Source organism: Rhinolophus sinicus, linkage group LG03 (genome assembly GCF_036562045.2).
Source record: "Rhinolophus sinicus isolate RSC01 linkage group LG03, ASM3656204v1, whole genome shotgun sequence".
NCBI classification, from domain to species: Eukaryota; Metazoa; Chordata; class Mammalia; order Chiroptera; family Rhinolophidae; genus Rhinolophus; species Rhinolophus sinicus.
In genome coordinates this window covers 151,488,710-151,503,946 of record NC_133753.1, presented here as the reverse complement: position 1 = coordinate 151,503,946, position 15,237 = coordinate 151,488,710, and the positions used below count along the sequence as shown (strand labels likewise).

Sequence of the window (15,237 nt, the reverse complement as noted above, 5' to 3'; positions counted from 1 at the left end):
TATTATTCTTGTATTAAATTTATCAGTCTGGGAAAATGATGAAGCAGCTGTCAATAGAAAGGAGAATGATAATTTTTTCCCCTTCACTGAACAATCTTGTTTTTCTTTTGAAAGTCAATCCTTTATGCTGATTTAGGTTTTCTGAAGTTTGAATTGGCTTTGGTAGAATTAACAAAGGTTCTCTGTGCTGAAATTAGATGGGAAACATTCCTCTATTTTTTACTCTATTTTCTTTTCTCCTGTGAGAATATTATTTCCTCTGATCTTGCTTATCCATTACTATTTATTGTATTAACTCGAGAGAAGGGATGTGATTTGAACCATGACTGGTAGGTTTTGGAGAATGGCGTTCGGGGAATTGGCTCTGGATTTGTCTGGTCCGTCCAAGGATGCTTCCTGTTTCTCAGGAGGAGCTAGGGCCCAGCAAGGCTGGTGGTCCCAGCAGGAAGGACACTGCCCCATTCCCTGAGACCAGAGAGACTTCCTTTTTTTTCATGCTTAGTGCCTCAGGAGACAAGACTCTTCCTGAGCAGAAGGGGCCAGCACAGAAAGCCTTCCCCTCACACTGCCCCTTGCAGCCCCATCTCTCATCCCTTGCTCACCCTCTGATAGTCTGACTCATGCATCCTCCCTGCCCCTCCTCTCCTCTTCCTCATGTGCTGGTGAGACCATTGCCAACTCAGTACATCTCTCTTGCATCAATCTACCCATTTCCTGGGAAGGAGCCTGGTGCTGATTTGAAGTCAGGAAGATGTGGGTTCAAATCCTGTCTCTGCCACTTCCTAGCTCTGATGCCTAGTGGAAGTTATTTAACCTCTCTCTGCCTCATGTGCAGTGGGGACTAGAAGACCTAACTGCTAGGGTTATTGCGAATGAAACACTGTGTTTAAAACAGAGTACTATAAACTCTTGGGGGAAATGAGTGCATAGTAAATAGCATTATAAGAATACGTGGGATGCTCATAACTGATGTTTATTAATATCATCTGTTCCACTTGAGCAAAGCAGCGCTCCGGCCTCGTCACCCATCCTCACACACACTGCGTTCCTCCACGCCACTCACCCCGCGTTGCAGCTCAGCGGCCGTTCTCCAACAGCCTCACTGGCTCTTCCGCCCCTGCTCTTTCCCACGTGTACCCCCTTTCTCCCTCCCCACTGCATGCCCCCGATCTTACTCTCACACCTTAGCTGTGTTCTCCCCACCCTTTTATTGATTGATTTGTTTATTTAATTAATTAATCCCCTCTCAGCTGCCTTCTCTGCTCTCTCCAGGGCATGTTTTCTCTCATGCGTCCAGGGGCGAGTGGCCGCTGGGTGGGAGTGAGGCAGCAGGAAGCCAAGTGTGTGATTGCGGAGGTGGCAGTGCAGCCTGGAGGGCTGGGGAGGACGCCTGAGGTGCAGGTGGCTGAGGATGTTGGATGCGGCTGGAAGACAGGCATTTGAGCCGCAAACAAGGAGGAAAGGGGAACAGGCTGCAAGGGCTCGCTGAACACATCGTGCTGGACTCTGTATATAGGTGGGCTGGCTGAGCATGAGACCGGTGCCCCTGGGTGAGCAGGGAGAGCTTGAGATCAGATCAGTTCAGGAAATGGTGAATGTGAATATTCTTTCTTCCTGTGGCTGTTCCTACTGTGCTGTAGGTCTTTGAAGGCGCTGAGAAGTCCTGGAGTTAAACTTATTTAATACTCTCTTATCTTTCATAGTTGAGCTCAATTGTCTGTTCTTCAGGAAAGCTTTGTTGACCTCCAGAAAGGTTGGCCCTCTGTCGACGCCCACATATGCTTTCATCCCACACTCTATGTTTCCTCCAAAGCACTTATTACAATTTGTAATTCTGTGTTTAGTTTGTGATTTAAAGAAAGCAGTTAATATTTGCTTACTGCACTAGCTTGGAAGACTCCTGAGAATGGGTCATGTTCACCACTCAGCCCCTAGCCTCCTGAACAGAGCCTGGCCCACAGTAGGTGCTCGGTGCATAGTTCTGGAACGAATGAAGGGGGGAGGCTGATTGCTGGGGAGCAGGTTTGCCACACAGTCTTGAGATGGAAATGACTGCTGAACACTTACTATGGGCCTGCCACCGTGCTTGGCAAGTTCAGTACTCAGATTATTAGGAAATGCCTGCTGAAATGAGTCACTTTTTGATCTGAATGATGAAGCCCGAATGTTTTGGATTTGAGATTTTCATTTCTTTCTGCAGCCTAAGGAGTCCCCTCTTCATTTAGCTGTTATCAACAACCACATCACAGTGGTAAACAGCTTATTAAGTGCCCAGCATGATACTGACATCTTAAATCAGGTAAGCCAAGCAAGTCAGAACCTGGAGAGCCTCTTTTCTTGTATTTCACCACATGTATGTTTAGGGGTAGTTTTGATCAAGTTCAAGGCGCTCTCAAATTTCCTGGGAGGAATGTGCACATTCTTTTTATCCTTTTCCCCCCTTTGTATCCTCTATTCCCATTTACATAGAAATACTTTGTCTTTTTCAAATACACACAACTGGGGTTCAGTCACTTCATTCATTTAACAGGCCCAGCACTTCTGATAAACAGTAGCTCAGAGGTAAATTGCCAGAGGCTTTTAAAATCAAAAGCCACTCACTACCCCAATGGGAAATGTTGTAAAGGGGAGGGGAGCCCTTCCCAGCAAGAAGGAAGCTTTGTTTCTATATTGTAGACAGTAAGTGTTTCTTCTTTTTGCCCAAAGGCAAAATCTTGCAATAAAAAAATCACCATGAATTCAGTCCACTAGAGCAGAATCAAATGCCTTGTAAGAGGAATTCATCACTGTCTGGAATGGAAATGCTGAGGTGGAAGAATAAAGCAGATGGGGGTGGGCCCCACCTGAATGAGGGCCTGCTTTCTGGCTAAGGCTGCCCCCTCCCAGCAACTGTTGGGAGGGAATGGAAAGAGAAACTCTTGGGAGATGAGCCCTTCCAGAGTCCTGAGGACGGATGAGACCTCTGGACTCCTCCTGCCTTTCTGGCCACAGGGTACAGACGCCTCAGCTGTACCCTCCAGGTGGGCGACAGCCAGGTGTGGGTGTGCCTTCCTAACCCTCTGTGTGGACCTCAGTTCTCATCTGTGGAAACAGCACAGCTCAGATCTCTGCAGTCTCCTCCTGTGAGGTCTTCTGTGCCCTGAGCTGGAGACTTATCTCCTCTTCTGTCCCTTCTTTCCCCAGGGACCTTCCTCCTTCCCCCATCTTTTACTGTCCCAAAAGCTAGGAGGAAGAAAAAGCCCTCTTGTTATTAAATATCTTAGGCGTTCAACTATGTTGATGCCCCCAGCCTTTCCTAATGGGCGGACTCTTTGCTACAGACACAGGCAGAACTCAGGTGGGATTTTGGTTTCACCAGAATTGGCTAAATCCATTCCAGAGAAGGAGGGTATGTTAGGCCACTATCCAGTTATAGAACTAGACTTTATTGTTTCAACTTTTTTGTTAGACCAATGTATAAATACAAGAAAACATAAATAACCTAAAAAATGATATTTGTTTGTAATCCCCCTAAAGAAACAGAATTTTTGTTAACATTTTGGTGCATTTCCTGCTTTTCTAGACTTAGAGCAGCACATTGTGACAATGAGATTTTATTGGCATTTGATGTGTTACACTTGTGTCTCTGTATTCCATGTTGGTATACTTTAACAGGTTGCTCAGTGTTAAGTGTGTCTGCTTTTGATGAGCCCCCTGAGGGCACATTGCCACCCAAAAGTGGGTCTTTAAGAAATGCTTTTTGATGTTAATTATGACAACACCTCATATGAGTTGGCCTTGTGCTCTGGTGGGAAGAGTATTGGGCTAGATGCTGTTGCCTTGGCTGTGTGACCTTGGGGAAGTTGCCTTTCCTCTCTGGTTTAGGGGTTGGACTAGATCATAACCAGTGTTCTTTTTGTCATAATACTTTAGAAAGGTCTTTACTTTGGGTGGGAGGTTAAGATGGTGATTTTTTGTGTGATTTCATATATTTCTTTGAAACACTCTCATCCTCTTGATAGGAAAATGATTATTCCAGAAAGAAATTAGAAGTCTTGCACTTCTTTATACATTATAATGTTAGAAATTTACAAAATAGAGAGAAAAGCATAGAGAACGTAATAAAAATAACCTCTAATCCATCCATCTAGATATTATTCTTAATATCATTGATGTGTTTTCTTTTACACACACGTACGCGCACATGCGCGAAAGGTCTGACTGTTAAGTTTGAGAACTCATCCTAGAAAAAGTGCTACACACCTCATTATTGAATATCACTATGGTCACCTTCGAAGCACTCCCCTTGGGAAGCTATGCACCGATGCCAGTGTGTAGTCCACCTTTCAAAGCAGTTTTGGAACTCTTTTTCTGGAATGGCCATCAGAGCTGTCGTCATATTATCCTTGATGTCCTGAATGTCATCAAAATGTCTTCCTTTCAATATTTCCTTTGTCTTCAGATAAAGAAAGAAGTCACTGGGGGCCAGATAAGGTAAGTAGGGAGGGTGTTCCAATACAGTTACTTGTTTACTGGCTAAAAACTCCCTCACAGACAGTGCCTTGTGAGCTGGTGCATTGTTGTGATGCAAGAGCCATGAATTGTTGGCGAAAAGTTCAGGTCGTCTAACTTTTTCATGCAGCCTTTTCAGCACTTCTAAATGGTAAACTCGGTTAACTGTCCAGTTGGTACAAATTCATAATGAATAATCGCTCTGATATCAAAAAAGGTTAGCAACATCCTTGCAACAAGTTCTCGAACTTAACTGTCATACCTCGTATATTTATATGTAAATTGAGCTTGCTAAATATAGTGTTTTCTAAGGCTTTTACTGTTAAATAAGTATTTTTTCACTTTAAAAAGTAATCTTTGAAACCACTTTTTATTGTGGCTAAATACACATAAAAATGTACATTTTTAACCATTTGTAAATGTACAGTTCAGTGGCATTAAGTACATTCACGTTGTTGTGCAACTATCACATCCATCCAGCTTCAGAATTTTTTTGTCTTCCAAAATGAACTCTGTACTCATTAAACAATAACTCCCCACTCCCTGCTCCCCCAGACCCTGGCAACCACCGTCCTACTTTCTGTCTCTGTGAACTTGACTACTCTAGGTGCCTCAGAGTGAACTCATTTTTCAAAAATTATCTTTCATGGTTGCCTTCTGTTCCAATATGTGGAAATGCCATAATTCCTCTAGTGAATCTCCTTTTTAAACATATAACTTCCTTTCAGTTTTTCACTGTCATAAATAAGACGGCCATGTATGTCCCCTGTACCTACTTAAAAACTTATCATCTTACCTATTTTCCCTTATGCCTGTATAGGACACTTCTGTTTCCCCTTTGTCTTTTCACTATGCAAGTTTTTTTTTTCTTCTTAACATGTTTAGATTACATTTTTGAAATTTCTCATGGCAGAGACAGCAAACTCCTTTGCATGTAGCTGCTGATCTTGGAAATGTGGAAATGGTGGAGACTCTGCTAAAGGCAGGCTGTGACCTGAAGGTTGTTGATAAGGTAATTTCATGGATTTCACTCTGTTCGGCTGAGATGGTTCCTCCACTCCCCCAGTCCCTGCTGGCTATAAGCCTGGAGTAGCAGCTTTAGCTTAGCCTTTGTGAAATCGACATAAACTGGAGAAACCTTGTGTCTTGATAGTCAGTAAAACATCCCAATTTTGATTGAGATAGGTCGGTAAGAATTTTTACTCTGAACAATAAAATATGTATTTTTAACATTCAAATTATTTATTAATTTTGTGAAAAGATTGTAGATTCACATGGTCCAAAAATAAAAAACAATATATAATTAGTAAAGGTTTAACAGTAGAAATTTCCCACTCAACTCTTTCCCTGTTTGTCTAGTTCCCATACTAACCTTGCCATATGTACGTATCCATTATTGTACATTTCTCTGTTCTCCAGAGTTTTTTTATGCATAAACAAGCAAACATGGACATATTATAGTCTTCTTTCATTCCTCTGTCCTTTTTACACAGTGGTGATATAACTCTATATATTGTTCTGCATTTATAATAGCTTTTACCTTGTAACAATATAGAGATCATCCCATATCGGTACCTGGAGAGATTCTGCATTCTTTTTTCTACAGCAGCGTAACAGACTGTGGTATGGGCATACTAGAAGTTGTTTAGCTAGTCCTCAAGTAATGGGCATTTAAATTGTTCCTAAGCTTTTATAATTATAAACAGAACTGCAGTGAATAAACGTACACATGTGTAAACTTGTTTTTTACTTTTAAAAGTTTTCAAATTGTAAAATACACATAGCATAAAATTTAGCCTCTTAACTATTTTAAGTGTGCAGTTCAATAATGTTAAGTATAGTCATACTTTTATGCAACTAATCTCCAGAACTTTTTCATGAGCAATAACTACCCATTTCTTTCTCCACACTCCCAGCCCCTGGCTGGCACCATTCTACTTTCTGTCTCTAGGTACCTCATATAAGTGAAATCATACAGTAATTGCCCTTTTGTGAGTGGCTTGTTTCACTTAGCATAATGTCCTCAAGGCTTATGCATGTTGCACGTGTCAGAATTTCATTCCGTTTTAAGGTTGAATGATATCCATTGTTTATCCTTTTGTCTGGGCATTTGGGTTGCTTTGACCTTTTGGCTATTAAATAGACTCGTTTGATGCAGTGATGGAGGCTCAGCCACTGGAGGGTTGTAGGATGACTGTTGGGTTCCAGCTTTACAGAAAGGTGTAAACGCAGGAGACTGCTGTGTGTGGCAGCCCTGTTAGGTGCTCACACATATGCCATCATATTTCAATCCTCACATCTCCTCTGTGAGGTGGACAGAATAATCCCAGGTTTCAAGACAAGATTTGAGAGATTTTAATGACAGTAGGGATTCCACCAGTTGTGGCTCATTAACTTCCGTTAACATTTAGCATTAGTGTTTTCTATGCTTTCCTTTTGTACTTCATTGTACTTTTTCATTAATACTTAACATCTCCAAGGCAGTCTTGTGGGTAGAGAATCTATAGCATTGGGCCGGGAATCCCTGTTGGGCCCCCTGGTGGCGGTGGACTGGATATTCCAGTAAACACTTTCAATGCTACAACTTGACTTGGTCTTCAGAACAAAAGCCCGCAGTTCACTAGACCTCACAATTTGATTTTCCCTGATTTCCCACCTCTTCCTTCCTCTTTCTCTCAGAATCTGGCACATAGTTAGCACTCAATACACATTTAATTAATGAATAAAAACCACCTTTTCTATCTGCTTCCACAATTTTTATCAAAGATAAGTAACTTTCTAAGACCAAATTAAGGTCTGGATAGGAAAAGGGAGCCAAGGTTTGGCATATATTTGTCTTTCCCAGAAACTTTCCTCGTCACAAGGCTCCCCGAGAGCCTTGCACCCTCAGCGGCATACATATTTGGATTTCCACTCCACATACACTCCTGGGGAAGGTTTTCTATGAGTCTTGAAAATTCTGGCTGCCTTCCCCAAATAGGCTAATTACGGTGATTCAAATGGCTTTACAAGACAGATTTTAGACAGCGTACAATTAGAGATGTGCTAAATGCCTACAAAATGTAGTTCTTCTTAATTTCATTACTGCCTCTTTTGATTAGAAACTGGTTACTTTCAGACCTAATTTTCAGGCTCACCTGGATCTTAATGCCTGGACTAACAGCCAAATCATTTCGGTTGGTGGGAATCACAAATAGTCAGCCATGTGAGAAAATGATTGGGATTCCCTAAGCATAGAAACATGGGTTCCTAAGATCGCAACTTCTGGGGTTATTTCTGACCATTCGTTTTAATTAGCTTCAGGATCCTTGAGCAAATTTTTCATGGGTCGTTTTCAAAGCAGTGAGAACCACCATCTTTTGCTCAGGAAAACAAATGTATAGATATATAGATTGTGCACTGCATAAAATTTAGGGGATAAAAATCTAGCAGGCACTGCTTGCAAAGCTGGCTTTGAGCTATAATCCTTCTTAACAAAGGTGTGCGTTTCATAATTTGTATAAGGTACCCTATGGGCTCAGGCCACTCATGCCCTAAATTATGTCCAGAACTGCCCTTATTGATCATTCTATTTGGTTAAGATTCCAACTCCTCAACCTTGGTTAAAGGCAATATGATATAATAGAATTAAAAAGTTTTAGCTAGGATTCCAGCAAGCTGAATTCTGTACTACTGTATTAATTTTTGCTCCAAAAGACGCATTAGTGTTTATGTTCAGGGGACGTCATCCTGAAAAATCATGCTAGTGCTTATTTTCCGGTTAGGTCTTATTTTTGGGGAAACATGGTATGAATTAGAAGTGTTGTCATGATTGATATTATTCTTAATAAGATTCACCCCTTTTCTGTCCTATTACTCCACCCTCCCCAATACATGGTTTCTACTTGCTGGTCTAAAGTAGCTGTTCAAGCTCCTGCAATCACACCAGCATTTCACTCAGGAGGAGGAGGAAAGGAAGGAGAATGACATTCCTCCTCCTTTTAAAGATACTTCCCAGAAGTTGCATGTGCTGCTTCCATTTACATACTGTTGGCCAGAATTTAGGTCACAGACCTAAGTGCAAGGAAGGCTGGGACATGTTCGGGGTGGCCAGGTGCCTGGCTAAAGCCAGGAGTTCTCTTCCTATAAAAGAAAAAGCTATTGAGGGGAGGGAGCCTGGGACCTTGACTAAAGCCTCTACTACAGTTGGAGTCAGCCTTCAGAGGAGAAAAATGTATGATCATGTTATTTGTTGAGGACTTTCCAGTGCAATGAGCCAGAGAGACCCCTGGGGGTACTGGAAAAATGTTTCAGTTCTCGTTGACAGAGTAAGCATAAAACATCAGCTGTTGATTGTGGGTCCCTAAGCCCAAACTCTTTCCCTTGCCCTGTTGACACAACACCAGACACTATAGATATCTAGCATCTCTTGGACAATTGCCAGGTGCCATGTACTGTCCTAAGGGCATTACATGCATTATCACCTTTACCCCTCACCACTACACCGTGGGGTAGTTATTGAGATGGAGAAAAAGCTAAGGGACTGGCCCAAGGTCACCCTGCAAAAGAAGCAGGAGGATTAGGATCTGAACCCAGGCCTTGTTCCAAAGCTAGAGCTCCTAACCGCAAGGCCATATCACCTGACACTTCATTTGCCCTTTCAGCGTGGGAGGACGGCCCTGGCCGTGGCTGCCAGGAGCAACCACAGCCTTGTTGTGGATATGCTCATCAAAGCAGAGAGATACTACGCCTGGAGAGAGGTAAGAAGGACGAGTCCATTAAAGACGCATTTGCTGGGGTGACATTTCCTTAGCCAAGGTGTCCCCTCTCTTTTCTTTGAGGGTGAGTAAATATCAGCAGCAAGTTGAGTCAGAAGCATGGGATCTAACACTGTAAAATCCCTCACATTCCAAAGTACTCAAGGTTTATTTTTTTTATTAGTTTCAGGTATATAAAACAACATAGTGATTAGATATTTATATGCCTCACAAAGTGGTAACCCCCATAAGCCTATTACCCATCTGACACCGTACATCATTATTACAATATTATTGACTATGTTCCCTATGCTGTACTTTATATCCCCCTGACTATTTTTTAAACTATAATGGATATTCAGTATTATTTTATATTAGTTTCAGGTGTACAGCATAGTGGTCAGACATGTACATAACCTATGAAATGACACCCCCCCATATGTCTAACACCCCTCTGATACTATACATAGTTTTTACAATATTATTGACTATATTCCCCGTACTGTACTTTTATATCCCTGTGACTGTTTTGTAACTACCAATTTGTACTTCTTATCCCCTCACCTTTCTCACTCAGCTTCCCAACCCCACCCCCATCTGGTAACCATCAGTTTGTTCTCTGAATCTATGAGTACTCAAGATTTTTATTTCAGATGGTCAAGTCTAGCTTGAATGACAAAAAAGAGAGCCAATGACAGACAACATTGAAAACAGTCTTGATTAGTACCTTACCAATTATATCTGGGGAAAAAAAAGTATGGTGTGAAATAAGACAGTAAGCAGAAAATGTCTGAAATGTTACATTAGTGGCTAATTGGCTGACTGGTTATAGCTGATGGCCAACTACTCACAGCTGATGGCCATCTACTACCCGAGCCAGCACCTTTCCACGTGAGGCCGAGAGCCTGGAAACTGCTCTCTGGGAATCTGCCCCTACATCATCTAACGCTATTACTTTCAATTTAGAAACACGGTGAGAGCATCAGGGCCCCAACGACCAACTTTCCTCTGACATTTAAGCAAGATCACTGTCAGGAGACTCGGCATATTCGCAGTCTCCTCTGGAACCTGGCTTACCGTCAGCTGAAGGCCAACGAGTGGCAGAGGCTGGCCCGTTTGTGGAACTTTACAGATGACCAGATCAGAGCCATTGAGGAGCAGTGGTCAGGTGAGCATGGCCAGACGATGTGGGCAGGAGGCATTCAGCGCTAGGAATAGCATTCCTTCCTGGTGACACATTGTCGTGCGGGAGACCCTGCTCGCTGCGCCATTTGTCGTGCGGGGAAGCTTGCAGGGTCTCTGGTCCCGCTCCCCACATAACGCAGGATATGGTGAGGCCAAAAAGGAAAACCCACAGAGCCATAGGTAGGGGAATCACACCACTATATTCTCGATGGCGGCTGGTCGAGACACAAAAGCAAACATCTGCTACACCCCAATGAGGGGTTCCCCCGCACCCCAGTCTCACTAGCGGCTGGGCGAGACACAGAAAGCAGGAGCCACACGATCCGCAATCCGCCATCTGCGCTTCCTAACCCCACTTGCTAGCTGCAATCCGCGCTTGCTAGTGCAGCCTTGGCAGTTATATTAGTGGCTAATGGCTAACTGGTTACAGCTGATGGCCAGCTAGTCACAGCTGACGGCCATCTACTACCCGAGCCAGCACCTTTCCACGTGAGGCCGAGAGCTTGGAAACTGCTCTCTGGGAATCTGCCCCTACATCATCTAACGCTATTACTTTCAATTTAGAAACACGGTGAGAGCATCAGGGCCCCAACGACCAACTTTCCTCTGACATTTAAGCAAGATCACTGTCAGGAGACTCGGCATATTCGCAGTCTCCTCTGGAACCTGGCTTACCGTCAGCTGAAGGCCAACGAGTGGCAGAGGCTGGCACTTTACAGATGACCAGATCAGAGCCATTGAGGAGCAGTGGTCAGGTGAGCATGGCCAGAGATGTGGGCAGGAGGCATTCAGCCTGTAAACCACTTTCTGGGGCTCTGTCCCCACACACATCTCCCAAGCAGGGCCAGGGATACAGACTTGGGGCTCTCTGTTGGAGGATTCCAAGCCATGGAATCATTTTAGCCAGACTCCAGCTACCAGAATTAGTGAGGTCAGATTAGCTGGAGTCCTTAGCTTTGCTTTTTTGTGATTGACCAAAACCTAGGAAATAATAGAAAGTTTGGCATTAAACGAATTAGCTTTAAAAACAAAGGAGCAAACACTTATCTTGGCACAACTTTCTATTCAGAGCATTTTCCATACATGGATATTATGAGATGTGAACGAATCCCATGCTTATGGGTTGATTCGCATTATTGATTGCTGGGGATTGTAGATACAGAACCACACCCGTGAGCACGTTACTTATGCCACATAAAGTAAATTGTGGCACTTTTCATTGCTAATTCTAAGGATATATTTTCATGTGAAAAAAGTGGAAGGTAATGCATTGAAAACATTAAATATTGACTATAGTTTCTGAGATTTCTTTGTTATTTCTCCTTTGTCGCTAATTAGCTACACATGTGTGAAGTGTTTAGGAAAGTTGTCCTCTGGAAATCTCTCTTGGCCTAAAGAAGTGATTTGGAAATACACTGTACCTTCAGAGTACTTGCTATCAGGATAAGGGGGATTTTAAACTGTTTCGGTCCAATGCTACGGAGTGCCTAGAGTGTGTTCAGCTCTGCCAGGTGAGGGATACAGCAGCTCTGTAAGTCGTGGTGCAGGTTTGATGGAGTTTATACTCCAGTTGGCACGATAACAGTAACATTCACAATCCGGTTATATTGTGACCACGGTAAGGGCACCAGGGAGTTTGTGGGCTTTTGAGCAAAGGAGTGACATGTTGATGATGGTATTTAAGAAAAATTAGTTTGGCAAGGGCAAAATTAGGAGGATTCACCTAGGAGTACATGCTTTATGCGTGCAGTTTGCTCTCCCTGAAACGCCTTCCCCTCCAACAAGCTTCCTCCCAGGAGCTCGGCCGCCTCCTGGCATCTGTCTGCTCCCACATACAGGACGGAGCTAGGAACCTGGCCCTTCTCTGTAACTGAACTCCTGCCGGGAGTGACAGTGGCCTCCTGTCTTCATATTCCAGCGCTTCCCCCAGTACTTCTCAGGGGTCAGATACCCAGTGAGAATGTGCCCAGTGTTCCTTGGCTTGGGCGATGCAGACTTCTGTCAGTGACTGGGGTGGCAGGATGGCACCTGCTGCTGCTCAGACGGTGGGTAACGGGCAGCAGCAGCTGGGAGCTGGTTAGACATGGAGATCCTCACCCCAGGCCGACAGAATCAGAATCTGCGTCTTAACAAGATCCCCAGGTGAAAGACGCAGTTTAAGTTTGTGTTTGAAAAGCTCCATGTCTCACTAAGACTCTTACCGCTGGGCAGGGATGAAGCTGTAAAATCTTTTGTCTGCTCCTTGGGGCTGTGTCAGGCACAGTAGGTGCATGGCAAGTGCTGGAGTGAACCCAAACTCTGGTCACCCTAAAGAAGCACCTGTCAGGGGAACTGCTTGGAGGGCTTTCAGCCACGGGGCCTTTTATCTAACAGTCACCAGAAGAGGAGTGATTTTGCAACCACAGTCACAGAAAATTCAGTTAGCATTGAGAGCACAATAATCCAGAGGCATCATCAGCATGCGTGTTTGGCCTGTGACCTTTTGTGCGCCACGCAGGAGAGGGAAGCTTCCGTGAACACGGCCTCAGGGCTCTGCTCATCTGGCTGCATGGGACCCTGATGACGCAGGACGTGCCAGGGAAGCACCTGTATGAGGAGCTGGTACGCGCAGGTTTCTCCGAACTCGCTGGTGAGTTATAGTCCTTCATAACCAGAAATTCCTGCTCCCTTAACATGTTAGGTGACAGTCGACAGAAATAACCCTGCCCTCAACAGCAGCGGTCCCAACTTGGCTTTAGCTGGGGCTCATTCAGAATATACAGCTTCTCCTTTGGGGAGTGACTCAGTCAATACTGGTCCCATTTTTCAGCCCTGTGGTTCTTAGAGTCATCCTCTACTGGGCATTTTGTTTCTGTGTCCGTGTGTGTGGGGGGGAGATGGTGGGAGGAGGACAGGAACGCTGCACTATGTCGTCAGGTTCTAGCACAGTTCTCCACAACCAAGAATTGTCGTGCTCCACATGCCATTTTGCCCGTTGGGAAACGCTGTAATTTCGTGTATTTGAAAATGTTATCTCGAGGTTGAGAGAAAAGAGCAGATAAGCTATTATTTTGCCCACTGAGATTACTGCTAAAAATCACTCTGCTAAAGATCATATTGTCAGGAAGATGCTTTGAAAACTTATCAGTAAATTAGGTGGTGGTATAACTTGCATGTAATAATAACCATTCAAGCAAAATAGAGAAACATCTGCCATTATCATCATGATGAAGCTTTACCTGAAGCTGAGAACATAAATGCATGAACCAGACCACTGATCCAGTATTCAGATTCGAGCAGTGGTGGGTATAAGGAATAGTGCATGGATGATGCCTACCTCCTATGGCACTATCCTCATAGCTTTGGGCTTGTCCCCTCAACTTTAAATTTGTTCCTGTGAAAGCATAGCCATAAGAACTCCCAGGGGAGACTCAAGGCAGTCCTCTGAAGTGGTGAGGGGATGTGCTTTGGGCCTCTATCTGAACTCCAATGCTGACCGCTGATACGCTGTGCGGTCTTCACAAGTTCCATAACTCATTGTGCCAGTGTTCTCATTTATTAACTAGAAAAGTCTCTACATCAAAGGGCTGTTGTGGGATTAAGTAATAGTGACTGGCACATAGCAAGTGCTTAATAATAAATGTTAGCTAGTAATAATAAATGTATGCTGTTTTTTCCAGAAAAGATCCGTCAATTCAGAAGCGAAACTGACTCAAAGCCCAAGAAATGTGCAGTTTCATAAATGTCTAGAGAAATTGTATTTAAATGATTTTCCACTCAGCATTCAGTCCTTTTAAATTCAGTCCTTTAATGCCATAAAATTCCTCAAGGATTGATTTTCCTTTCAACTCGAAGATGGTGGTGACAGGATCCTGTAACTGATGAAAAAATAGTATTCTTCTTTTCCAACCACTGAAAAGCCAAAAAAATTTTTTGTTTTTGCTTAAGGTTAAGTTGTATGTGACTTTCCCATTTCTGTCATTTGATGCAACGTATGAGAGCATAATCTAGGAGGATTTTGTACATTATGTTTTAAAAATATCTGATGGTGGGAGCAGCATTGTGGCATATGGGGAAATCAAGGGTTTTAGGGTAGATGTTTTCGAATCATGTTTCTTGCCACTTATTAGCTGGTGAGCCTTTGGACATTCTAATATTCAAATTCCCAGATCTTCAATTTCCTTTTCTATAAAATGGAAGAAATGTCTACCTCTTCATAACATTTTGGTGAGGATGAAGGGAGAATGCCTGTGAAATACGTAACCTCATGCCTGCAGTATTGAAACCATTAACTATTATTTCTATTCTAAGAGAAATTGGCTTTGGAAATTTATAGTCACTGTTGATTTTAAATAACACATTATGTGTAATATGTTACTTAGAAGGGACCAGAAGTATATATACCAATATTTTTTTATCTCTTGGTGATTTAGTTACAGGTGATTTTTATTTTCTTTGTACTTTTTTGGTACTTTACAATTTTCTTTTTTTCATGATGAACATGTATTTTTGAAATCGGAGAAAGTTAAATATGTAATCAAGTACCAATTTATATCAGCTTATATGCACCTATTCATTATACTTTAATGCTCTCCATCCTCAAATTTTGACTCTAGGTCTGTAAGACCAGAAATAAAATCATGAGCAATTTTAGTCCAGTTATTCAATCATGAATTTACAGTTCCACATCTTTGGCCCACTTAATGTTATGAATGTTTAAAACAGGTAATATATTCACATGATTCCCAAAAGTTTTTAACAAAGGTATTCAGTGAAGTCTTGTCTCCATCTGTTCTTCAATATGACCAGTTTTCACTGACCTTGCTACTCCTTTTCCCCCCCAAAA

The 15,237-nt window shown here is 42.9% G+C and overlaps 1 protein-coding gene across 1 annotated transcript in view; it reads left to right on the top strand.

Moving 5' to 3' along the window:
* ANKDD1B (ankyrin repeat and death domain containing 1B) overlaps positions 1-15,237 on the top strand; it is a 51,694-nt gene extending 36,457 nt beyond the window's left edge. Inside the window, exons 10-15 of the mRNA XM_074328815.1 lie at positions 2,201-2,299; positions 5,405-5,503; positions 9,135-9,230; positions 10,194-10,395; positions 12,910-13,041; positions 14,072-15,237. Of these exons, the coding sequence (XP_074184916.1) occupies positions 2,201-2,299; positions 5,405-5,503; positions 9,135-9,230; positions 10,194-10,395; positions 12,910-13,041; positions 14,072-14,133 (690 nt within the window). The 3' untranslated portion in view covers positions 14,134-15,237. The remainder of the gene's footprint in view (positions 1-2,200; positions 2,300-5,404; positions 5,504-9,134; positions 9,231-10,193; positions 10,396-12,909; positions 13,042-14,071) is intronic.